This window comes from Gastrolobium bilobum, unplaced genomic scaffold, assembly GCF_033153095.1.
Source record: "Gastrolobium bilobum isolate Gb01-03AN ecotype WA unplaced genomic scaffold, APGP_CSIRO_Gbil_v1 utg1090, whole genome shotgun sequence".
NCBI classification, from domain to species: domain Eukaryota; kingdom Viridiplantae; phylum Streptophyta; class Magnoliopsida; order Fabales; family Fabaceae; genus Gastrolobium; species Gastrolobium bilobum.
Genome location: NW_026899797.1, coordinates 303,499 through 331,380, shown reverse-complemented (window position 1 = coordinate 331,380; position 27,882 = coordinate 303,499). Strand labels below are relative to the sequence as shown.

General features: G+C 30.5%; 2 protein-coding genes across 2 annotated transcripts; one reads left to right on the top strand and one right to left on the bottom strand.

The window, feature by feature from the left end:
• Positions 1-383: 383 nt before the first annotated feature.
• Positions 384-2,215, bottom strand: LOC133293567 (protein FAR1-RELATED SEQUENCE 5-like). The gene is made up of 2 exons (XM_061492158.1): positions 1,703-2,215; positions 384-1,622 (listed from the first exon to the last, which is right to left on the bottom strand). The coding sequence occupies exons 1-2, from the start codon at positions 2,213-2,215 to the stop codon at positions 384-386; spliced, it is 1,752 nt and encodes a 583-aa protein (XP_061348142.1).
• A 24,173-nt stretch (positions 2,216-26,388) lies between these two features.
• On the top strand, positions 26,389-27,099 carry LOC133293540 (protein MKS1-like). Its single transcript, XM_061492116.1, has one exon. The coding sequence runs from the start codon at positions 26,389-26,391 to the stop codon at positions 27,097-27,099; it is 711 nt and encodes a 236-aa protein (XP_061348100.1).
• Positions 27,100-27,882: the final 783 nt, after the last annotated feature.

Sequence of the window (27,882 nt, the reverse complement as noted above, 5' to 3'; positions counted from 1 at the left end):
AGTTCTTCATATTTCCCTTCTCTAGATCAATCATTTCACCTCCTACTCTTCAATCACAATAAAGTTGTTCGAAGAAAATATCATCTGAATAATTTTCCTAACACCGATAAAGCAGTTAGCACAAGTCAACTCCAAAACAGATGTTGAGAATACCTTGGAACAGGGATTAAGAAATGCAGTTTGTTGCTACTTACACTTTCTAGATATCGTAAAATCTTAAATCATGTCTAAATTCGCAGTAATTCATATTTTACTATATTTCTAACAACATTCAAAGTTGTAGAATAATACAATACGTCTTATACCAACTAAAATAAATAATAAATTAAATAATAATCATGTAACAAATGTAATGTAACCTAAAATAAATAAAAAAACTAAAGTCAATGTAAATTTTTCTCTCTACATGTACGCTTATTATGTCCTCGTTTCTTGCAATTTCCACAAATATTAGTATTCTTTGATGCTTCTTCAATCCCACTATGAATTCTATGTCCCTGTGAGATATTGTGTGACTCCCTTTTTCGACCTTTCGTTTGTGAAATGTTGGGATCATTCAATCTCATCATAGATGACTCTTTAGTTTGAGAACTCAAGTAATGTGAATCAAAATCCTCGAGACCAATACTATCATCAGGTGTTGGAAATTTTTCTAAAGATTCAGTGAGAGAATCAAGACCATCACAAGCGAATTTAGCTGCTTCATTGGACCTATCTGCAAGCTTTATAAGTTTCGAAACTCTATGGCGTATTTCAAAGCCGCGAAGGAGTCTTTTTTCATCAAAATTACAAATGTCTTTATTGGTAGTAATTATATCATTTCCTTCCTTGCTCCAGCGTCGCAAAATCATATGTTCAGGGATCTGCTCAACATTTTCAACCGAAAAAACAACAATAATATGCTCACATGGGATTCCCATGAACTCAAAAAATTGACAAGAACATCTAGTTTCTCTATTTTCCAACTTCATCTTCACCGTTGCAGAATAATCCTTCTCTTTCCTATTAAAAACTCGATAGGTAACCCACTCACCATCATTTCCAAGTTTCTCCTTAGAGAGAGGAAAACTATGAGAAAGCACATCACTAAACTTTGTGAAAATTGCACGAGTGTAGACCTTAGCTGCATGCTCTTCCAATGGCATATTCAACGTTAAACGCCTTTCTTTATGCCTAGATTCAAAGTCTTGTTTTTTGAATGAATCATAACAAGCATCTACTGCTTGATTATATTTTTCTACAAACTCCTTTAAGGTTGTGCCAGATGTAACAAAACCATCAAAGAATGAATTGATGCTTTCACTACGCTGAGTGGTGTTCATACCGGCAAAGAAAATGGATCTGTTGAAGATTGGTATCCAAGACGATTTAATTGAATAAAGTGACTGCAACCACTCATTCTCATGAAGACCAAAGTTATCAAGAATACGTTGCCATTTGTCTTCAAAATCTTGAGTGCTCTTTTTTGTATGGATACAGTTATTGAAATCACTCTTAAATGTGGCATGCTGCTGATAGACATGAGACAATTTTTCGGGAAACTTTTTTGTGATGTGCCACATACAAAACCGATGCTTGCTTTTTGGGAAAACTTTGGATACTGCATTGGTAATTGACATGTCCTGTAAATTCAATGACATATGTAAGAATATAATGATTAATATATGAAACAGTTTAAAAGATGTACTTAAAATGATTATACCTGATCAGTAATTATGGCGCCTGGATGTTTCCAATTCATTCCTCGAAGCCATTCCTTAAATAGCCACACAAAAGTATCTTCTGTTTCGTCTTTCAATAAAGCACATCCGAACAAGATTGACTGTAAATGATTATTGACACCGAAAAAAGGTCCAAATGGCATTGAATATTTATTAGTTCTGTATGTTGTGTCAAATGTGATGACATCACCAAATAGCTCATAAGCTTGCCTGGACCTTGCATCAATCCAAAAAAAGCTTTCCATGCGATCTTCATCGTCACATTTAATGGAAAAAAAGAAATTTGGATGCAATGATTGTTGTTTAACACAATAGTGTAACACAGCTTGTGCATCTCCTGTGTTATATATTCTTCTCCTCACACTTTTTAGATGATTATAACAATCTCGACTGTCAAATGATAACTCATCTCCTTTGAAGATGGTAGCTACTTTTCCTGTGGGCAAGCTTGCACCACTAAAGCGCTCAACCAATGATCTTGCAGCATCAGACATTTTTTTGTTTGATCTGAGATAACAAACACTCTTTGGAGTCACAAGACCATGATTATGGTTGTCGTTAAATTGTGTAATTCTCCACATTTTTGTGTTTTCACTTTTATAAGCACTTACATAAGCTTCACACCCAACGCGTATTGATGATGTCTTCTTTAATTTGGTCTGACAAACTTGAGCAACGTCTTTATCCTTTTTTGTGGTGGATGTCCCTGTCTAGCACAAACTAGCCTAAAGTAATTACCCCTCCTTGTTCGTATTCGGATTCCGAAACCTTTTACCTTGCCATAAGCTGTATACAAGTCCAGTACATCCTTTTGTTCGGAAAATTCCATTCCAACCTCAATCAAAATATTAGAATTCTTTGTCGGTGTCAAGGGAATGACATTTGGAATGTTATCAGTTAAAGCATTTGATATGTCATCTCCTAAATAAGAGGCATCTCTTCTATAATTTCATCATCACTGAAGTTGATGTAATCTATTGGATCATTATCCATATTCAATAACTCATAACCCAATTCAACATGTATGTCATTCTTAATTTCATCATTTAAGTTAATGTAATCCGGATGCTCATCCATAATATACCTAAAAATTTAAAACCAATAAACATATAAATAACATTCAAATACTCTTAATCACAACAACAACAACAAAAAAATGTATACCTACTGATTTTGATTATAAGCAATTTTTTATGAGGCAAATACTCTCAAATGAATAGACAAAAGTTGATCCAAGGATTCTGGACAAACCTCTTGCTCCTCAAATATGCCAAAGAGTTGATTGCCTAGCCGCCAAGCTACTTCATAATGAAAAAAACAAATGGGTATTTGTTTCTGAACTTCAAAAACAGATAAAAAAATATAACACAAAGACGAATTTCACTTTAAACTTTACCAGCTTCACAACTAAACCCTGAGCACCATGAAAAATACACACTATTCACTCTTTTCTATTGAGTCGATCATAATCACTATCCATATTCCACGAAATTGTACACTAGTTTGACAAAAAACCAGTAGGCATATTTACTGGTATAAAAGCTCAGGTGATTTTTTGGTGTAATAAAAGTCCTACATGACATGGCATTCTGTATGGAATAATAAATTTCATAGAATTTCTAATTTATCAAAGAGGGTAAAGTAGCAAAAACAAAGAATGGTGCTTTCATATATCCGAAAATGAAGTCAGCACTGAAGCATTGTTTGCAAATGATAGGGGAAAAACCTCTTGTTAGGTAAACATATCCAATTATTGCTAAAAAGGCCAAACAACCTACTCCTCAAAAGGGAAGAGAGAGAGAAGGGGGAGAGAGAGAGACGATGACAGAGGGGATATTGGTGCGACGGAGGCGGGCGGCGGCGGCGGCGTCGGAGACAGAGGCTAGGGCAGCGGCGGCGGCTACTGTGTATAGTGAGAGAGAGAAAAGGGAAAAGAGAAAGAAGGGGGAGAGAGAGAGAGAAACGATGACAGAGGGGATATTTATGAGACCAACGAGGACCGACGGATAAGATTTTCAATTGAACGGTAAGATGATTGGTCGTAACATTGTGCGTAACTTTATTTGTGTGTCACAATATCCTATCCCTAGTAAAAAGTTACATTTGCTTTTACATTATTATTTATTTATAAATTACGTATAATTCAAAATAATATCTTTTCATAATATTTAATTCACATTATGATATTATTCGTGCTATTTGATTTCCCTTTAGATTTTTTTTTTCTTGCAACTAACTAAGTTCTCTTTGATGAGAAACTATTATATACTGTGAATTACACCAAATTCATTAAAAGCATAATACATGAACTAAGTTATTCATAAATTAAATTTTAAATATTTAATAAATTTTCAATTAAATCCCGATCCATTAAAAAATTACTTTTAAACTACCTTACATTTATCATGTTTGATTAAGATATTTAGCAACTCCACCCGCATTAATTTAATAGAAGATTATACTTCTTTTTAACAAAAATGTGTGAGAAATCATAATTATATATTGGACCTAAAAATAAAACGCTGTGCTACATTGATAAAAGTTCTAAATAGGCTGTAACCGGTCCTATTTTGCCGAAACAAAACGGGGAGAATGGCAAAAACCGAAAGGATTTAAATTAACCTTCATCTTTAAAATTAAATAGTTATACATACAAAGCGACTAGGACTGGTTTTTTGTTAGGGACACACAAAAGAGATTTTATTCAAAATAAATCAAAAGTGGGGTTTATGAATTTTTTTCTATTTTTTATGATAAGTTATTAATTCTTTAATTTATTTTTTAATATTCTACTCTCTTTAATTATTATTCAAATTTCTTCAATTAATATGAGACATAATAAGAAATTTGCAGCTCATCAGTGAAATGATTTTTTATCGATAAAAATAATTTTTTAGATTTTTCAAAGTTGAAATTTTTAAATGCCTTGTATTTTTTATATTTTCATAGAATTATTTTGTTATCAATAAAATAATTTTATCGAAGTCACTATAATTGGTCTAGTAGTGGTGAGAGATTTGAATAAATTTTATTAGGTTATGTGTTTGATTTTAACTTATATTCAAAAAAAATAAAATTATCTTTATCGATTAAAACAATCTTATTTTCAAATTTTTTTCTTTTAAATATATTTTATGTTTGATACTACGTGTCTACGTGAGTAAAATATTGACCCAATCTGAACAACTTAACACGAACAATATGAACAGCACCCCGCCGAAATTGATACCTGCGTATCAAAATTACCTAAGAGAGATTTGCCGATATGCAAAAAAAATATATGCCCCAACTTGAAGACAACTAGCTTTTATAATAGAAAATTGGTGAAGTAACCTTCTTTGACCACCAAGTCTTACCAATTCTTTTATCATCCATTGTAGCAATTCAACTGCTGAGAGATTCTTACAGAATGAAATTAAAGGAGAACGAGATGCATCTAGTCTTAAACCCGCAGCCAAAATAATGGAGTGAATTAATAATCAGAAATAACAACGTCTGAATATTATTAAAAATTATTCATTTGAAATCAGATTTAACTAAGGGTCTTATTAATTTCATGTTAAAGGAGATAAGTTATCTCATGTCATAAAAGTAAACTTGTGCGCTCCATTACCTGAAAAAATAAAAAATAAAAAGAAAATAAATAAGTGGCACAATTGTCGAATGAGATGTAGAAGAAAAACTTATCTTATGTAATATGAGAATAGCTTTTCCCTTTGACCAAAGTTTTCAGTTCAAGTTTAGAAATCAAAAAAATAATCTTGAGAAAGTCTTCCTTACAATGGATCTACAATACTTGAAGCAGAGTAGCAGACTAATCGGATAATTGATAAACTGATGGATTATCCCAAATCAGTGAAGGATTTGAAAACGAAAATTAGAGCATATAATTATAGGGAAAAGTGAGGCATTGATAATTGGTATTACAAAGATGAGATTGTCCGGTATTACAAATTTGAGATTGACCGGCGTCACTGAAGATATTTCCAACCACTTAATTTGACTTGGTTACACATGCAGCTCCCACTATAAATAAGTAATTTGGCTTGAGGTATCAATACTCCTCACCTGTGTCATTGAACCTTAATTAGTTCAAAGATGGCATTATCTCATTACATCTCCGTTATTATGATAACAATTCTTGTTGCTTTAATGCTGCATATGTCCTCCGAGGTGACTGCTGAGGTCCTGCCCAGTTCAGTGGCAGAAGTCAGTCTTGGTTAGTAATTAACCTTATATAAACACCAATTATTATTGCTTTTATTGATTAAACAATATTTATAACTAAGTATAAGGAGAGGTTTTTCTTCCTCTAATATTTTATGCTAATTTCAAGTTTAATTTTAATGTAATTGGTATCAAGCTTGAAGCTCTCAATTTAGTCATAGGTTATTAAGGACATGCATATACTTGCAGATTCCAAATTAATCATTTTTTTTTTTTACTTTTTTAAAATTTTAATTTGCTTGTTTCTTAATTCATTTGGCTTATATTTGTTTCCGTGTATATGCAGGACGAAGGCTTCTTCAATCACATTACAATACCACAGGGCGTAGTGGATACAATTAACCCAAGTGATAATAATGAAACTACCCTTGTAAGGGTCTAGTGATCCGTTGCTTCTAAATAAGTTGTCTTTATGACGATAAAATTGGTCTTCAGTTCTAAGCAGTATTGTCAGGGGATATATGCATGTCCACACATTAGTGTTTACTTGCAGTCTGCCTATATGTCTTTATGTAATGATAATATATTTCAAAAAAATAAAAATAAAATAATAAGTCTTTACAGTAAAGTTCCCTTGCTTAGCTTCGTGCCCTGTTATTTTTTTTTTCTTTGTTCTTTTGTTCCCTCAATTCTGTGAGGTATTATGATTTGGATCCATGTGTTGAGGCAAGTAAAGTTCCTCAGAAGAAGAAAAGTAGAAAAAACACCCAGAAGGTGAGAACAAGTAGGCACACAAATTCTAAAAATAAAGTATGTATAAAAAAAAATTCTAAAAAAAAAGCAAATTATCCCTATATGATCTCTATAGTCTTTTTTTTAAATAGAAAATAAATTCAATTAATAAAGATAATCATAGTTAAGAAAATTGAACAGGCCGATCTAACTAATAGCAGGTTCATTAACTAAGGTCTAATATAGTTTTTATGGATTAAAAGATTATTTTAAATTATTAAATAAATTTAAACACTGAGTCAAGTTAAAATTTAAATTATTTAAAAAAAATCATATTATATATCTTGTAAAATAACAAATATTTTTAAAAGTTGGATTGATGAATAAATATATATTAAAAATATTATCATTAGTAATTGATATATATTAATTTAAATACGTTTTAGGATGTAATATAATACAGAATTTAAAAAATAAATAAAAACAAATTAGTGGGGTGGTTGTAAAAGACACGGTCAAATGCTCGACTAATTATGCATGTTATTTGTTTTGCACTTTCTTTATAATAATATCATATCCTAAGATATATATAAGTTAATATGAATTAATTTTTTAATAATATTTAATTAATTTATATTCCTATATCAATTAATTTTTTATTTTATAAAATATATAATATGATCTTTTTAGATTAATAAAGTTATGAGTATACAAAAATGATGCTCAGATGTACTCACATGAAAATGGATATGAAAATACGTAAATATGTTGCTAACATATCCTGTAATCCTTATTCAAATAAGCTTCAAACAAAAGAAAAGTATTTGGGCCTTGACATAATTCATCGTATAAATGGCACATACGCCAAAGCCCGATGAGGGACAAAACCTCCTAAGCGCAGACTTGCTGGAAGCCCTCAATAGTAGAATTAAACAATATAAAAAATGAAATCAACAAAAATAAGGGCAACATGAGTGATATGCAATTATTAACGTATATGATACTAATCTTAGTAGAATAAAGCAACAACAATCGCAATTGTCCCAGACATCATCATCTTACAAGAATGGATTTAAGTGAGAGATAGAGAAATGAAATTTTCACCTTTTAGCAACCCCAGAAGTTCTATGACTAACAGCGGTGAATTTATAGAGTAAATGGGTGGGCTTGCGTGATTCTTTAATTTGACCATTTTATGTTGGTGCAAAGTGTATTCCTAAATGACTCGTGAGAGATAATGACTTATTAGTGTCAAAATTTCAACGCCTTTTGAGTTTTGTTTCATCAAAAATTGCAACGAAATTTTATCCGTTGAAAATTACAACGGAATAAATTTTGCGTTGAAAATTCCAACGAAATTTTGGTCTGTTGATACTTTCAACGGAATTTGAGTATTTTTCCGTCGAAAATTTCAACGGAATGACTTTCCGTTGAAAATTTCCACGAAATTTTTATCCGTTGGTAATTTTAACTGAATTTTTATCCTACATTTTGTTCTTCAAGTAATCAAATCATAAATTTCTTTTATGCAAGAATGCTAACATTTATAATTGTTTATGGTGTTGTGCATACATATTGTAACATACGTGTGAGAATGCAAGTAGTCATGACTATCCATAACTAAAAGTGTTGAAGTAATGGATGATGTTATGAGTATACAAAAATGATGCTCAGATGTACTCACATGAAAATGGATATGAAAATACGTAAATATGTTGCTAACATATCTCTGTAATCTTTATTCAAATAAGCTTCAAACAAAAGAAAAGTACTTGGGCCTTGACATAATTCATCGTATAAATGGCACACACGCCAAAGCCCGATAAGAGACAAAACCTCCTAAGCGCACACTTGCTGGAAGCCCTCAATAGTAGAACTAAACAATATAAAAAATGCAATCAACAAAAATAAGGGCAACATGAGTGATATGCAATTATGAACGCATATGATACTAATCTTAGTAGAATAAAGCAACAACAGACGCAACTGTCCCAGACATCATCATCTTACAAGAATTTATTTAAGTGAGAGATAGAGAAAAGTAATTTCCACCTTTTAGTAACCCCTGAAGTTCTATGACTACAGCGATGAATTTATAGAGTAGGTGGGTGGGCTTGCGTGATTCTTTGCCTTGACCATTTTATGTTGGTGAAAAGTGTATTCCTAAATGACTCGTGAGAGATAATGAGTCAAAATTTCAACGGCTTTTGATTTTTTATTTCAAAAATTGCAACGGAATTTTTTCCGTTGAAAATTACAACGGAATAATTTTCCGTTGAAAATTCCAACGGAATCTTGTTCCGTTGATACTTTCAACGGAATTTTGATATTTTTCCGTCGAAAATTTCAACAGAATTACTTTCCGTTGAAAATTTCAACGGAATATTTATCCGCTGGTAATTTTAACTGAATTTTATCCTACATTTTGTTCTTCAAGTAATCAAATCATAAATTTCTTTTATGCAAGAATGCTAACATTTATAATTGTTTATGGTGTTGTGCATATATATTGAAACATTCGTGTGAGAATGCAAGTAGTCATGACTATCCATAACTAAAAGTGTTGAAGTAATGGGCGATGTTATGAGTATACAAAAATGATGCTAAGATGTACTCACATGAAAATGGATACGAAAATACGTAAATATGTTGCTAACATATCCCTGTAATCTTTATTCAAATAAGCTTCAAACAAATGAAAAGTACTCGGGCCTTGACATAATTCATTGTATAAATGGCACACACGCCAAAGCTCGATGAGGGACAAAATCTCGTAAGCGCAGACTTGCTGGAAGCCCTCAATAGTAGAATTAAACAATATAAAAAATGAAATCGACAAAAATAAGGGCAACATGAGTGATATGCAATTATTAACGTATATGACACTGATCTTAGTAGAATAAAGCAACAACAGACGCAACTGTCCCAAACATCATCATCTTACAAGAATTTATTTAAGTGAGAGATAGAGAAAAGTAATTTCCACCTTTTAGCAACCCCTGAAGTTCTATGACTACAGCGGTGAATTTATAGAGTAGGTGGATGGGCTTGCCTGATTCTTTGCCTTGACCATTTTATGTTGGTGCAAAGTGTATTCCTAAATGACTCGTGAGAGATAATGACTTATTAGTGTCAAAATTTCAACGGCTTTTAATTTTTTTTCATCAAAAATTGCAACGAAATTTTATCCTTAATAATTACAACGGAATAAATTTCAGTTGAAAATTCCAATGGAATTTTGGTCCATTGATACTTTCAACGGAATTTTGGTATTTTTCCGTCGAAAATTTCAACGGAATTATTTTCTGTTGAAAACTTCCAAGGAATTTTTATCCGTTGATAATTATAACTGAATTTTGTTCCTACATTTTGTTCTTCAAGTAATCACAAGCATTATGAAAAACCATTAATTATTAATTACATGAAAAATTGATAGCACACATACATTTATTTATTTTAAATAATAATAAAAATACGAAAACATTTAAAAGTTCATTTTGTGTGTATATCCAACATATATGTATAATTCATATCATTGTATTGAATTTTAATTTGAGCTGATATCACAAATAGCGAGGTTTTTTTTCTCCCTCTAAATAATCACTTTCTGCAATATTATTCGTATGTTGAAACTGCCTTAAGTTTAAAATTTAGAAACTCAATCTTATGGGTATCATTTTTTATACTCTAATCTAATGAACCTTGTGTCGGTCAGGGGAAACGGTATGCTCTACATCGCATTAGCAATTTTTTGATGAATTTGTGATTAATTCGTGAGTTAAAAAGTCTTTATCCTCCAATTAAGAAAATCAAGCTACGATCTTTCAACTCCAATTTGTGTAATACGTTTCGTTATGACAATTTAGTATTAAATAATACTTATATCATTTTTTACATTTACAAATAAATAATAACTTTTATTAAAATAAAATTATTTAGTATTTTTATATTAAACATCTTAAATAATTTTTATATTATTGAGCACCTTTTCAAATGAAAAATCCAAACCCTAGTTAACTTTTCAATTTCACAGTTCACTTTCATTTTCGCATTCACCGCCTCCGACATTTCAACCATTTCACTTTTATTTTCACATCTCAATTCACGTTTCAACCATTTCAACAAAGACTTTCGAAATCATGTTTTTTAGCTCGAAATCGGTCCTAGGTAAATATTTTCTTTCCTTAGTTGACTTAGTTATGTTTGTTATTCCTTTCTTGCGCATGTTTGCCGTATAGTGTTGGATTCTTGAAGAAAGTTGTTGGAGACGTGTGTGTGTGTGTGTTTGGGATAAATGTAAGAGGGGGTTGTGGGATTTTATTTTATTTTTGAAGAGAGAGAGAGGGTAAATAGAACCAGGGAAGAGATATGTTTTGAAGAGAGGGTAAATAGAGAAAAGTGGGGGCAAAGAGAGATAAAGATGAGTAAAGTTAGGGGTCTTTGTCTTTATGAGTCATCTTTGTCTTGCCACACGTGAAATGAATAAAAAATGGGACAATGGAACAATGGAACAAGGCCAGAGTTGGACCACGTGTGCACGGTGGCCGGAAGTAGCATATTCGTGTCTCAAATGTGTAGATTTTGAGAGTGAATGAATAGGAAAAGGAACTACATGTGGGAACAAATTAGTGATATTGTGTTAATAGAGTTAGAATACTATATTAAAAAACAGATAGGGTAAAAACACAAGCACCACTTTTAGGTAGTGTTTGGTTGGGAATTTCTCAATATTATCCTGGGGAAGTGGATGTGGGATTCATCGTTCTCCACGTTTGGTTTAGGCTTTTCTTCTCAGTTGCCCGTCAATGAGGTTTAGGTAGCAATCCATGAGAACGTGTAAAAGTTGGATATAAACACCGTTGATGAAGCCGGTTGTGAAGGTCGAATTGTTGTGAGAAAGCAGGTAAGTGAAAATGAAAAGAAAAGCATGACAACTTTACCCCTCCATCTTGTTTGGTTCTTGTTGTTAAGGATGAAACATACTAACCAGAACTATCGCAAGACTTCTGATGCTACAGTTACCATACTGATAGGATGGTTACCATAAGAACACCCAATGAAACATTCTTGTTTGGTTCAATGTGTCTGTCACCGCTCCAATTCCTGGATCCAACAAAGTTAAAGAACCTATATTGAAACTTTTGAAGATATTAAAATCCAAACATCTATAAATAGGGAAAATTTATATAAAAGGTAACAGACATTTGAAGATCCAATTAATGGAAGCAAGCTAACAAGAGCATCAGTCTGAAAAGCATATCATAGAAGCTAATAAGAGATGAGCAGAAGGTCAAAACCATGTTTTTGTAAGGATATTTTTGTAATTTCGTTAAGTTTTCTCATCAATATTTTATCTTCAACCAAACACACATTCAGAAATTTCATTCAATTATCCTGGTAAAATTTTGCCTAATCAAACAACTTTTTTAAAACTTTCATATCTAACTCACTTTCTCTGCAGATCCCTAGTATTTACATTTTCTAATTATTATAAAATTTCTCCCCAACCAAACACTACCTTAGTGATAGTCAGATTGACATCCCATCCATTTTAATTTAACCATAATTACTCTACCATATTTGGTGCCATAATGGAGTAGTCTAAGGTAAAGCTTGCCATTCAAACACATTGTCAAACAGGTCATTCTAATTTAATATTAACGCTAGTTCAAGAAACCTAGCCTTCTTCTTTAGTAATTCTACTGAACAGGGTCAATGCATTTTACTTTGTGTCAAACAGGAAGCTATTTCAGGTAAAAAAGTAATTTTTTGAGTCATCACTCTCCAAAGGACGAAATCCTTTTTACCAAATAGGCCTGCAAATCGAGTACCAACTCAGTATATCCCTTCTCTAGGCCTGCAATAAAGTCTATTCTTTGTATCCAACTGACATGAAGTCTAAATAAATTAATATAGGTGTTGGGATTTTTGATTTTATTGGTGTTAAGCTCATCATGTGTCTTGAACTAAAGTCTATTCTTTGTATTCAACTGCCATGAAGTCTGAATAAAATGATATAACTCATCTAATTTTGGAACCTAATTATACATCATTTAAATTCTGACTAATATATTAATTAATTTATTCAATTTCATCTTTTGAGAACATCAATGCGCGAAATTATTTTCTATACATTATTAACTGTTCATAACTCTTTTAAAATTCTAAGTTCATCTTATTAAATTTTGAAGACTCCCAAATATATAAAATGTAATTTTGTTGTAGTTTTTGTCAAAGTTTGTTAAGGATTCAGCAATTATTGTTTTTGGTTGACTAAGTAAGAGAGCAATCACACTTTATAGTTTATATACATTCTGTACCTGATTGCATTTTCTTGCAGTATTTGTGTCTGACTGATAGTGTCATTGGCTGGACCCTCAACTCAGTGATCTTTCAACTACAATTATCGAGGTATGTGTTGCTTAATTCCTATGTTCATCTTTATATTTAGTATGTTGATCTTAATGTTTGATGTCTAAGTCTAAATACATATGAATAATTTATAAATAAAATTAAGCCAAAGTATTATTTTTTTTACTTATACTAATTTTAATTTTGAACTTATAATATTGCTGGAAAAAACATTCCTGTTATGTTTTTATTACAAAATAATACTACAATTACTTACAAACTTATTTATTTTTTCGATAATTTATCTAACCTGTCAATATACTATATAGGTTGGATGTTTCATATGGGCTTGAACTTTTAACTAGTTGTTTGGAAAAAACATACCTGTTATGTTTATATTAAAAAATAATACTACAAATACTTACAAAATTATTTATTTTTTCCATAATTTATCTAACCTGTCCATGTACTATATAGGTTGGAATTTTCATACGTAGTTGTACTTTTAACTACATGTTTGGAAAAAACATACCTGTTATGTTTTTATTAAAAAATAATACTACAAATACTTACAAATTTATTTATTTTTTCCATAATTTATCTAACCTGTCCATGTACTATATAGGTTGGAATTTTCATACGTAGTTGTACTTTTAACTACATGTTTGGAAAAAAACATACCTGTTATGTTTTTATTAAAAAATAATACTACAAATACTTACAAAATTATTTATTTTTTCAATAATTTATCTAACCTGTCAATATACTATATAGGTTGGAATTTTCATATGGGCTTATGTGTCTGTGATAAATAACATGACTAATTTTATTAAATAACTTGTAAACTATGGGTTGTTCTTGGGATGAAGACATTTTTTATTAAATAACATGACTACTTTTTTCATATAGCACAAGACATATGGTTTCCACTAGGCAATTTGTTATTTTCTTTCATAGAACATGTACTAGTTGATGATAATGTTGTAGGTTTTGATGTGATGCATGAAGTTAATGTATTTAACTTTGTTTTGATATATTAGTTTTTTTGGGGTAATTATTGTATACCTTTTCTTTTCTCAATATCCTATATTTTACTGACTCACTCACAATGTTTCTTTGTTTTTTGACATCCAATAAATAATCTAAATACATTATTGTGATTTATTTCGAATTAGATGGCATCTCCTAATCCGATACGTGGACGGGTGGGTTAGAGGGGATTTTCCCTTCATAGATCCACAGGTCGTGGTTCTGCAAATTGTTTTGGTAGATTGTCTGTCCAAGGTAGAAGACAAGACAGTCCATCATGCTCTGTTAACTTATCTTCTACTTGAGTATAAGTCTTAAATTCTTATAATATTGTAAGTCTTATCTGTTAAAATATGAAAATAGACACATTATAAAACAATGATAATAGATACTGAATACATATATGAAAATTAAAATAATATATAAGTCTTAAAATCTTCAAATTATATTATACAAAATAATTAAAATGATTATGTTAAATTTAAAGTTGATGTAAAATCTGCAAGCAAATGACATTTTGGTCTAGACTAGTTTTGGTTTTTGTTTTGTCTTCTAACTAAATTTTTTGTCTTCTAACTAATAGATGTAAAATGACAATAGCAGGAATCAAGTTTTTTTTTTGTCTTCTAACTAATTCTTAATTTTCATTTCAGGTTTATCTTCTAGCAGCATATTTGGAAAAGTGGGAGAAAGATGACAAAGCAGAGCTAATTATTCCCAATGTTGTTTACATTATTTCACCCTGGTATTATTTTTTATTTTTTCAAAAAAGTAGTCCTATAGCTATACCAACTGAAATGTTTGAAATAAGCATAGGTTAAGTTTTTTTACCTGACAGATTATAAGAAAACGCAGGTTGTGGTTAGGAACTTAATTCCATTTTCTCTTCAACCATTTAAAGTAATATGTGATTGTGATTATTTAGTGAATTCTTATATTTTCTAGAATGGTGCTATTTTGTTACAATAGGTTGCTCTTGTTCATGGAATTTCCACGGGTGGAGATGCAGCTTTGATGGTCCCATTGAAGTTCTCAGTTGTTACAAAAAAAACTGTAGTGTTATTTAGTTAGAGTTTATTTTTTAAATTCATTTTTATTTAATTTTGTGGTATAATTAGTTGTGTACTATTATCCATAATGATTTTTTTGGTGTGTTCATACTGAATGGTTTGCCATGTTTTTGCATTTAAGAATAGGTAAATAGAAGATAAGGTCTTTTGAAAGTTTTGATGTCAATAATAATTCAAGGATTATAATGGTGGTTGTTTGTAATACCTATTTAGTAAAGAATCTATTTTATCATAGCATAAATTAATTTACAAAACTATTTAAATTCTAGTTTCTACAGTCCTCTCATAATTGCAGAAGCTATAGACACGTGATGTGACTTATTTTTTTTCCATCATTATCTTTGTTGAAGCAGAATCTAACTACATGGATCATTCAATGTAATTCTTTTTATGCAATGATAGGCTATATATATATATATATATATATATATATATATATATATATATATATATATATATATTACAAGTTGCAATATAATTCTTTTTCCTCAATCAAATCCCAAGTTGCAGTGCTAAATGTAAATGATATTACAAGGTTATCTTCTAGTAACAATTTATGATTACCTGTAGATTGGGGAAGTTGTTGATGGATGGGAGGAATCAAATCGCTTTTCCTAAATGATGTTCAGTATGATTATGGTCAGTTTTATGTGTTTCCCTTGATCACTTGTTTAGGTTTACCTTCTTCACACGCATTTTTTAGAACTACTTTTACCTCTGCTATTCTGTTTGATGGGGATATTAGATTGGTCTTGAAGTAGAGTGAAGTGTGAAATTATTTTACCTATAATTTATTTCTATTGCAGATCCTTCATGACAAACAAATAGTGCATATTTTGGAGGCTAGCGCAAGTGTTAAGACATCAGCCTTTAGTTAGCATTTTTCTTCTGTTACATGTATTTTCCGTAGACTTCATTTGAATTTAAGTTATCTTCTTAATACATATTAATTTTACACTTTGAATATTATTATAATCATTTTCAGAGAATATTTAATTGTTAGAAGCATTTTTCATAGTAAGGAAAATTTTATTTTAATTAAAATTCAGAATTCTTTTTTCATTTTGATTGTATGTAATTGTAGTATATTTTAAATGATTTTTAAAAAATAAAAGTTGTTTTTGCTGCTTATTTTTTTTAATTATTAAGCAAAAGCCCAACGGTAATCTTTAATGGCTGCCATATCTTTTATCCAAAGAAAGAGTTTAATGGCTGCTTATTCCGTTAGTTGAGAAAATCGACTTCAAATCACGCAGATGGATTTAGTGGCCCCATATTCGTAGGCAGTTTTCAAAATGATGTCAATATTTATGTTGGCAGTTTAAAATGCCATCAATATTTGTTAAATTAAAATTCATATGAATTTAATGTTTTAAAAAAATTAAAAATATTATTTTCGACGGAATTCTATGTACATTCCGTTGTAAACAGTTAAGAATTTTCAACGGAATTAATTTCGTTAAAATTTTCGACGGAGTTATACATAAAATCCGTTGCAAACTGTTACAGTACTTTCGGTTGAAATTTTTTGCCGTTGAAAACCATTGAAAATTGAAACGGAACTTTTCGACAAAATAATTTTCCGTTGAAATTATAGACGGAATTGTAGATAAATTCCGTTGAATTTTACAACGGAATTTTTTCTGTTGCAATTATCGACGGAATTATAGTTAAATTCCATTGAAAATTGTGGCGGAATTTTCAACGAAAATTAAATTCGTCAAAAATTTCAACGAAATTTTTGTTAATTTCTGTTGCAAATTGAGATAGAATTTGTTAACGGATTTATTTTCCATTGAAACTTTCGACGGAATTTTTTATTTTAATATTATTTCATGACTTTATTTATTGACGAAAAAATAAGGCTTCCAACGGAATAGATTCTGTTGAAATTTTCAACGGAAAAATATTTCGTTGTAAATACCAACGGAAAAAAAAATTTGTTGCCTTTCGACGGAGGGTTATTAGGGGTGGCAATACGGGTCAACCCGATACGACACGACACGACATGTTTTTGACCCTGACACGACCCGTTTTGTAAACGGTTCGTAAAACACAAACCCTGACACGACCCGTTGTGGGTCACGGGTCGACACGACACGACCCGCAAAATTTAAAATTTAAAAAAAAAGTGGGATTTTTTGAAAAATAAATAAATTAAAAACAATAAAAAATAAAATAAAAATAAAAAAAAAGATTAGCTTCTGTTTTTTGAGATTTTTAGTTCCTTCTATTCTTTTCTATACTAAACAATGACTATATATATCAATATATAAATGAATAAAAATAATAATATAATAAAATATTTAATAAAAAAATAAAAAAATGACATTGTGCGGGTTGACACGCGAACCCGCGAGTTTACACGTGACCCGACACGAAAAAAACGGGTCACATTTACACAACCCTGACACGACCCGCCCTGACCCGCGGGTTGACAGGACACGTGATTTGGCGGGTCGGGTCACGGGTCAACCCGCGGGTCAATACCTGTATTGCCAACCCTAAGGGTTATCCACCAGCAGAATTCCGTCAAAAATTAATTAATGAAGGGGTAAAATGGTTATTAATTAATTAATGAAGGGTAAAAAAGTCAAAAAAACCCAAGTTTTCATATAAGGATACATTATTTTTCATGTTGTAGGAATTTGAAGTTCTCCCGTAAATTATGTAGTCCGAAGAATATATAGTTATAATATAAAAAAAATATTTTTTAATATTATAACTATGTACTCTCTGGAATACATAGTTATAATGGATATGAAAAAAAAAAATTATAATTATATACTCTCCGAATACATAATACATAATTTGTATGAGAAGTTTAAATTCCTACAATATGAAAGCCTATTATCCCTTCATATAATTAGTCAAACTAAATACACTGGCTACAAGTGGAAAACTAGATAACATGAAATACTCATCATAAAATTCTAGTAGTAAAGCAAGAGAGGAAAACCCATATACCCAAAGCCATATCATCAAACTTTGGACAAACCAATCTTAAACTCGTTCAACAGTCTGCAAATAAATAAATAAAACACAAACACACAAACCTGAGGAAGGGATGATTATTTGTATGTGATTGATAGTATACACGCAAACACAACAATCTTGAAGTGATATGATTATATATTGGTTTAAAGTTTAAACTTTAAAGAGATTTGGTTATAATGGATATCCAAAGTTGTATGATAAATGGATATCCAAATTGCATTCAAAACCAAAAAGTGAATTGGTTCTTAAAACAATTTTTATAAAAAAAATTAATTTTTTGAACCGGTTCGATTCAATTTTAAAACGGTTTAAAACATTTGAATATTATGCACACCCGTAAGTCCCTAACTGCATGTCACCTATAGGTGTCACGCCAAGCCCCATGATGGTTATATATTAACACACCAAAGGTGACTCCAACTATGATGGATCCATATACACCAAGCCCAAGCCCAAGCCCAAGTGAACCAAGCATGCTGAAATTACATTGGATCATTGTTGACATTCCAAACTGCACAAGCCTAAACTAGAGATTATTTCATATCTGACCACGTTCTATGGAATACAGAGCCACATCCTGATGCCCTTTTAACAAAAGGAACCAAGGTTTGGTGAAGTAGCCACCAGCTCGATCGTGCCAGCTTTAACACCCGATATTTTGCCCTGCAATTGGACTTGGCCTCCATTGAATGATTCAGTATTTTAAATCTAAAAAATTTAGATTGTTAATTTAAGATAAACAAATATTTTTATATTATATTTTAAAATAAAGACAATGCTCAACAAAAAGAATATATATTAAATTTTTTATTATTGTATCATTCACACACTTTTTTATTTTTGTGCATTAGTCATCAAACATAAGCAATAACATAACCAATTAAAAAATATTAATAGACAATACATATTTGCACCATAAGAATTACCCAAATAAGATCAATCATCACATGCCACAAGTTTTAATGAAACGCGCGTGAATCAGCAAATAAATTAAACCAAGAATGATCTAATAAGATCTACATCATGCCCACTGAGATAGCTAATACACTGCACAACCCCGATTTACAAAAAATGGGCGGGGTGGTACCTTTGAATATGAGTTGAAAAATTCAACTTATTTTGTTTTATAATGGATTGGTAGGTCAACTCATCATTTAAAAAATAAAAAGTAAATTAAAAATTAAAAATAAAATATATTTTACAAATTTTATAATATTATTTAATTTCATTTCACACCCCCTTAATTTTTTCCAATCTCAATTCTAGATGTATATTAATATTCAGTGAGACATTCTTTAGGAACTCATCTATCTTCATATATAAATAACATTTGTCATAAATAAAATTTTTATCTTGTCAGGATACGGTTTTTCCTTTTTCTTGTTTTAAGAAAAGCAATGGGGTCCACTTTTTTGTGTCAGCAGTAGATAATAGTTCTCTGCAGCCGCTAGAGGTGTTAACGAGCCGAGTCGAGCTTTGGTTTTAAAAGGTTAAGCCTGTGTTTAAAGTGTCAGCCTGACCAAACCTGTTAACTGTTATGAATATAATTATCGGCCTGTGACATGACTTATTTAAAAAAAATAAAAGCCTAGCTTGTTTAAAAAAAAATTAATTTTTTTTTATCCAAACAGAATATACTATCAACAGTACTAGTGATTCTATAAATATTCATAAATTTAATGTATATTCAAACAGCATATTATAGAACAAAATCATTCTAAAAGTTCAAGTCTGGTTCCAACAACTAATTTTACGCATGTAAGCTCATGCCTTTACGAGTCGAGCCAAAGACTCCTGGTTCCTTTATCACCCCTAGCGGCCGCTACAGAAAAAGTGTCCCTTTTTATTTTTATTTTTTTTGTAGAGTACTAAGATAAAAAAAAAAATTGATATCATAAATGTTTAGTAACAAATAAAATACTACTTAAGAGTGAAAAAAGAAAAAAGACCCAATGCGTGGCAGATTGAAGTGGGTTGGCGGGTTCAAAACCTCAACCCAACTCATCTCGTTTTGATGGGTTGGAGGGTTGAAGAGTTTGGTTCAACCAATTTTGCTACCTCTAAGTGTCAAACTTAATAAATTCATCTATGATTTTATTAAAAAATTGAGTTTATTTCATTAGTTAAAGTTTGATTTATTTTAGCTCCAAACTTAGTTGAATCAATATTGAGTGATATATAAAAAAAATTAAACTTAATAAGTTAGGTTTAGATTTACAAATGAATAAAGTATATATTCATATATCTAATAAAATTTATTCAAAATAAATAAAATTAAACATTATCATATTTTAGATTTTTTTTTGGTAATCATCATATTTTATATTTTACTATTAATCATTTATTCAATTTATACATAATAATTCTAATTTATTAATCACATAATTCGTTGATTGATAAACCATGACACTCTAGCAAATTAAATATCCCAACTCATTGCAACTCAAAATGAAACACTCCATTTCCTTTATTTTTTCTTCTTCTTTATCTTTGACTCTCCTTATAGGTAGGCATGGAAATAATCATTGGCTAAATAAGTTTAAATATGTTTTGCAAATAGTTAGCTTAAGCTTAGCCTGCTATTCCTTATAAGCTTTTTTCTAATATTTGGTTTGAAATTTTATAAAAGCACAAAAACTTGATTAAAAAAACTTATTTAAGGATCTGCATTACATAGAGACTTGCAAATAATTCGTAAAAGTTAAACTTATTAGTCTTTAAATTAGTATAACATTTAATAAAATCATAATATTTTATGTAAAAAATTATATTATATTAATTTATAATTAGCAAATTATTTATTTATAATAAATTTTAAATTATTTATCTAGATAATAAACAAATAGACCAATCTAATAAGCTAAATACATTTTTTTTGGTAAGCAATACATTTTTTTAAAAAAAGAAAATGAAAAGACTAAGGACTTTGGTTTTTCTAAAAGTTCAAACCTCACTTATTTATCAAATTAGTTAGGTTAAAATAGTTCAAATATAAATTATGTCATAAACCTATTAGATATTTTACCTATTCCCACTCCAGCGGGGTTTTGTTGTTGTTGCTGCTGGTGACATGTTGCTATTTTTAGTTGGTGTTTGGTGAAATGCATTTTGCAACTTAATTTGATCGATCCAGGTGGACCGCTAGGCCTAATAGCCATAGGCCCTACCAATTTTTGAATTTTGGGCTTGATAAGCACATTGACTGTTTTTCTTTTTCTTTTTTTGCTTTTAAGTGTGGAATTTTGTCTCCTTGCGATAATCATCTTAAGTTATATATTTCATTGACATTCAGTCTCCATGCAGAAAATCAAAGTCAAATAATGTTTAAAAGCAACTTGTTTCATTTCATAACTGAACATGTTGATTAGTTCAGTTCATTGACAACTTCAACGAGGAAAGCTATACGAGAAGGGCTGCTAAATGATAATTAACAGTTCCGAGTAATGTATTTTTAAATACGAATTAAAGGTTTACCATTTTAGCATTCCTCACATGAACTTAAAAGCTGGTGAATCACTTAATTGAGTTTATTAAAAAATTTACAAATTAAAAAAACGCATGCAACAACAATAAAATAAAGAGTAAAGAAAGTTATTTAACATGAAAAAAACTCAAACTAGAGAAAAAAATCCACGACCCCAATTTGGATACATTTATCTAATTGAAAGACAAATCAACTATTAATCAATTCAAAATACAATAATATAACTTATTTTACCCTTATACAAGAATTAACCCAAAACTCTATTCTAAGTTTCGAGTAGTGTATTTTTAAATAAGAATTACAGGTTTATCATTTCAACATTTCTCACACGAACTTAAAAGATGGAAAATCACTTAATTGAGTTTATTAAAAAATTTGCAAATTAAAAAAATGCATGCAACAACGATAAAATAAAGAGTAAAGAAAGTTATTTAACATGGAAAAAACTCAAACTAGAGGAAAAAATCCACGACCCCAATTTGGATATATTTATCTAATTGGGAGACAAATCAACTATTGATCAATTCAAAATACAAGAATATAACTTATTCTACCCTTATACAAGAATTAACCCAAAACTCTATCCTAGGTTCCGAGTAATGTATTTTTAAATACGAATTGAAGGTTTACCATTTCAGCATTTCTCACATGAACTTAAAAGATGGTGAATCACTGAATTGAGTTTATTAAAAATTTTGCAAATTAAAAAAACGCATGCAACAACGATAAAATAAAGAGTAAAGAAAGTTATTTAACATGGAAAAACTCAAACTAGAAAAAAAATTCACAACCCCAATTTGGATACATTTATTTAATTGGGAGACAAATCAACTATTGATCAATTCAAAATACAAGAATATAACTTATTCTACCCTTATACAAGAATTAACCCGAAACCTAATCCTAGGTTTCCGGAACCCTATCCTAGGATTCTCAGAGTCTAATCAAAGACTCTCTGAAGTCAAATAGCTCCCGTCTTTATTTGCATTAAACAAAGACCAACTTATTTCTAAGTCACGACCTTTTCCAAGGTCAATAAGAAAATCCAATTAAAATTGATTACCTTACACGCTTCTAAATAATAAACAAATAGGTACAAATAAAATCAAAGTGGTGGACTCAATGAATCTATTCATGCCATGGTTACCAAATAATTTTGAAAGTGCCCTAAGAAGGAGTCATAATATGCTCAATGCGTTTTTCTATTGAATGCTCACCCACACTTTGAATACTCAAGGTGTGATATTTATAAACTTTTTTTTCTCAAAATCAAATACTAAGGAAAATTTTCTAGATTTTTGCACTAGATATTGTATCATATTCTAAAGAAAATTTTCCAAAATATCTTTTTAAAAATAAAATCAAATTCTTCAAATTAACTTTTCAAAATTAGATAAAATCAAATCTTTCAAAAAGAAATTAATCTAAAATTAACTTTTTTTTTCTTTTTCAAATCAAAAACCAAACCTTAAAAACCTATATGGATTAAATATACAATTTTTAAATCTTTTTTCATTAGTTTCCAAAACTTTAAAGATTCTAACTCAAGGTACGATCAAGATTCACCTCATTCAACAATTACACGAAATCTAAGATTTTATCTTTCAACTTCAATCTTCACGATTTCATGATAATTTTGTTGCATCATAATTCATCACAAATTAAGTTATACAACAATTTTTCAAAAACTAAACAAACTGTTAGATGATTTAGCTTTACTTGTGGTATTATCATCAAAACTAGACAAGATATCTGACCCAATACTCGAGCAAAACTTGAGTGCAGAGGAAGTATCCCATTGGGTACTCCTTTTTTGCAACTTTTGAAAAAAAAAATCTTCTCTATTACTTTTTTCTATTTCTATTCTCATGTAAATTCCCAAAAAATTTCTCCTTTTGTACAGATGTACCATATATGGTACATATGTAGCATGGAAGATTTTTTTCTCATCACTCGTTCCTGTATCAATAGGAGTGAGACCTTTTTAGGATGCAATTTTGTTATGCAGGGTAATTGTGTAGTAGGCAGTGCCGCAGTAGCAAGTGTTCTTTCTTGGTAAAAGGATCGTCTTCTAGAAATTCCTAAACCCTAGCTAATTGTGAAGTAGCATTTGGTGGTTCTGGAGTTAGACAAGCTAAGAAACACAGCCCATCTATGTTGTTTTTTGACACATCAATATATGATATGAGAAACTCATGTAAAACTTTATTAGTTGAGTTAACGGACACCTTCACCTAAAGATTATTTTAAAAAAAATTCATGTAAAAGCATTTTACTTAGATTCCCTCTTTCAATAAGTTCTATCAATTGATTAAAAAAACTTGTTTATTTTTTTAAACTATTATGCCAAGTATAAGAAAATATTTTAAAAAGTGTCTTTCAAAACATATACTAAAACAAAACAAACAATGAAATATATTTTCCATAAAAAATGAATCCAAAATGTTTTTATTTCTTGTTTGCTCTTGCCGAATTCAAAAAAATAAAATAAGAAATTCTTCGGCACAATATAAGGAGAATGTCGTTCGAGGAAGGCGGTAAACCTAGGGTATTGCCTTATACAAACAGCAATAAAAGGTCCATTCATGAGCTAATTATTTAACACCTAAAATCATAAACTTGCAAAAACTGCATTTGCTATCTTAGATTTATATGTCATAAATGCAAGAGTCAAAGCACGCAAGCAGCTTTCAGTACTAGTAATGCCGTCAAACGAGACTTTTTTGATAAACATAAAGGTAAAGGGCTTCCGAGCTAATGCAATGCTTCAAAATATTCAGATTACCTCAATTAACGAAGGGGACAAGACACAGAAGATCTGAGATAGTGATATATGCATTATTTGATAGATAATAGTGTTTTAATATTCTATAAATAATACTTTTATAGTAAAAAGTTACATTTTCTTTTACATTATTATTTATTTATAAATTACGTATAATTAAAAATTAAAAATAATAATATCTTTTCATAATATTTAATTCACATTATGATATTATTCGTGCTATTTCCCTTTAGATTTTTTTTTTCTTGCAACCAAGTAATTAAGTTCTCTTCGATGAGAAACTATTATATACTGTGAATTGCACCAAATTCATTAAAAGCATAATACATGAACTAAGTTATTCATAAATTAAATTTTTAATAAATTTTCAATTAAATCCCGGTCCATTAAAAAATTACTTTTAAACTACCTTACATTTATCATGTTTGATTAAGATATTTAGCAACTCCACCGGCATCAATTTAATAGAATATTATACTTCTTTTTAACAAAAATGTGTAAGAAATCATAATTATATATTGAACCTAAAAATAAAACGCTGTGCTACATTGATTAAAATTCTAAAGAGGCTGTAACCGGTCCTATTTTGCCGAAACAAAACGGGGAGAATGGCAAAAACCAAAAAGATTTAAATTGACCTTCATCTTTATAATTAAATATTTATACATACAAAGCCACTCTGATTGGTATAGCGGTGAGGAGTTTGAATAGTTTGTATTAGGTTATGTGTTCAATTTCAACTTTTGTATACAAAAAAATATTTGTACATACAATATATGTATTTATTTTCCAAACATCTCAAGTCTTAAACTTGATTAGAAAGAAAATAGCTGTTGAGTTTATAACAAACAGGTAATCATTAGAATCAGCTCATGGTGCTTGTTTATATAAAAGAAAACAAGTTTTGTTCACATCTCGTGGACGAGACTATATATTTTGTCAACACAAAAATAAAGGTAATACCTGAACTTAATGATTTAAAAATTCATAATGTTTGTTTCATAGTTGTTCCCATTACAAATAAAAGAAAGAGATGAAGACTTAGTTGGACACATGCAATCTACGAATAGAAGTCGTATGAATTCGTTCGAACAGGTAAGAAATTAAAGTGGATCCTTCTCGAATGAGACTCACTCCACTTGTACGTATCATTCAGCTTGCCACCATCCAGAAAGCCTAGTAATATAGTCGTACCTTACCAAATGATCAATAAAGAAACATGTAACATTCAGAAAAGATGTGATAATAAAAATCTGACATTAATTAATAAAATGATAAAAAGTGCGTGATATAAACTTAATAAATTTTTTCTTTTACAAACTTACAAAGACTAGTCATATTTTAATCAAGAGTGTATAACTAGTCAACTTAGTGTAGTTTATAAGAAAAAAAGTTTGTCAATATAACCTTTTACTAAACTTAATATATGAACTTATACATAAAATGGGAAAAAGTAACTAATTGCTAACTATTAACTAATCATTAATAAATCATAAGAAACACAATTACACTGTCACATAAATAGTAATGTTGTACAAAAAGAGAATTGAAGTTCTAGGACCGCTCTATCGTTAGATTCACTGCATAACCTTCACATATAAACCCCACATATAGCAAATAATAACTAGTGTGAAGCTTAGTCAACACAGTTAACCACTTGCATCCAACAAAGAGGAGCTTTACTTGCCCACACCATCGTATATACTAAAATGACACTCACGACCCTTTCCAACTCTATACACACACAGAGACGCGTTCAGACAACCATAACATCACGAAACCGGCCGTAGGTATGAAACCCCTATAAAATATTTACCTGAGAAGAAGACAAATTAATTTTACCAACAAATGTATCTCTCATTAAAATAATAATCCCTCTTCATCATTGACCAGATCTCTTTATATGTTTCGTGTCACCCCTTTATATTCCAAAGTTTAGATTAGAATAATTATATGCTTGCTTGTCCCTCACCTGCTCGATCTATAGTTTTCACCCCTTAATTCAATTCTCTTCCCTCTTCACAATTCTCTCATATTGTTAGTAGCAACAACATGGATCACTTCCCAGACTTTAACCCCACAGGAAGATCACCAAGAAGAGAACTCCAAGGCCCTCGTCCCACACCTCTTAGAATACACAGAGACTCTCATAAGATCAAGAAACCACCGTTGGCGCCGCCACAACAACCCCAACCTCCACCGCGCCAACCCATCATAATCTACACCGTTTCCCCAAAGATAATTCACACCACACCGGGTGATTTCATGAACCTTGTTCAGCGCCTCACTGGCTCTTCTTCTTCTTCTTCTTCGTCTTCATCATCTTCTAATTCCTCCACCTTTTCCTCCTCATCCCATATGATTGACCCCTTCAACGGCGACGGTAGCGGCGGAATGATATCACCGGCGGCGCGTTACGCCACCATAGAGAAAGCTATGTCTCCTTTGGGTAAGAAACAGATCTCAAATACTGATATTAACGATGTGCAAGTGATGGAGATGATGGAACAAGGGTTGGAGAGACCAAGTATGTTTCAAGGGATTTTGTCTCCGGCGCCGGCTTCACTGTCTCCCATTCCGTCGAACTTTTTCTCGCCGCCGTCTTCGGATCCGAACATGGTTAGCTTCCTTCATGATTTGAGTCCCGTTCTTCACAGTAGCAGAAATTTTATGGAGGGTGGTAGTTTCTTCTTGCCTAGCCCTTCAAACTTTGTTTCTCCTCATACTCCATCTATAGACTTATTCAACTACTTCTTAGATTAATAAATTCTTGGCATTTATTGCTATATTTAATTAGGTTACTGTTTCACTGATACAGAAGATTGGGATCATAAGGGAGATATAGGGCATGGTTTAATTATCTTGTTGAGTTATGAGTTATTGTATAGTTTCAGATGACATTAAAAAAAGGAGGGGGGGAGGGGGGCAAAATGGAAATTTGTTATTCAGTCGGTAGCTGGAATTTGGAAACTTCTTTATTGGATTTATTTTTGACCCATGTGTGCTCAATTTTCTTATGACCTTCACACCGTTGACATCATTGTTTGTCATGTATTGAAACATTGCATTTAGTTAGCTGATACATTTGCATTAAACATATTCAACCCCGTTCTTTCTGGGAAACTTTGATCATTGAAAGCATCTACATACTTTTATAAAACTCTTATTTCAGCATACTCCAATATATTTATTATATATGCGGCCGGCCTAATTATTTAGGTGGATCATTAATATGGAGTTAATCTTTTCTTATTAAAATTTTACATGAATTAGTAATGTGAAATTTTTGTGTCTAGTTCTATCTTCATATTTATTAAATAAATAGGGTTTAATTATCATCAATGACAAAAGAGATAGACACAAAATTTTTATATGATTATGTCATGTAAAAATAAAAAATACGTATTCTGAGTATGCATCTAATTATGAGGCGAGAGAGAGAGAGGATGGTTGACTAGCACATCGTGAAAAGTCAGTAGCAAAACAAAGTAAACCAAAACAAAAAGTCAAGCAAAGAATTAATGTGCTCCTTGTCCTCTCAAATCG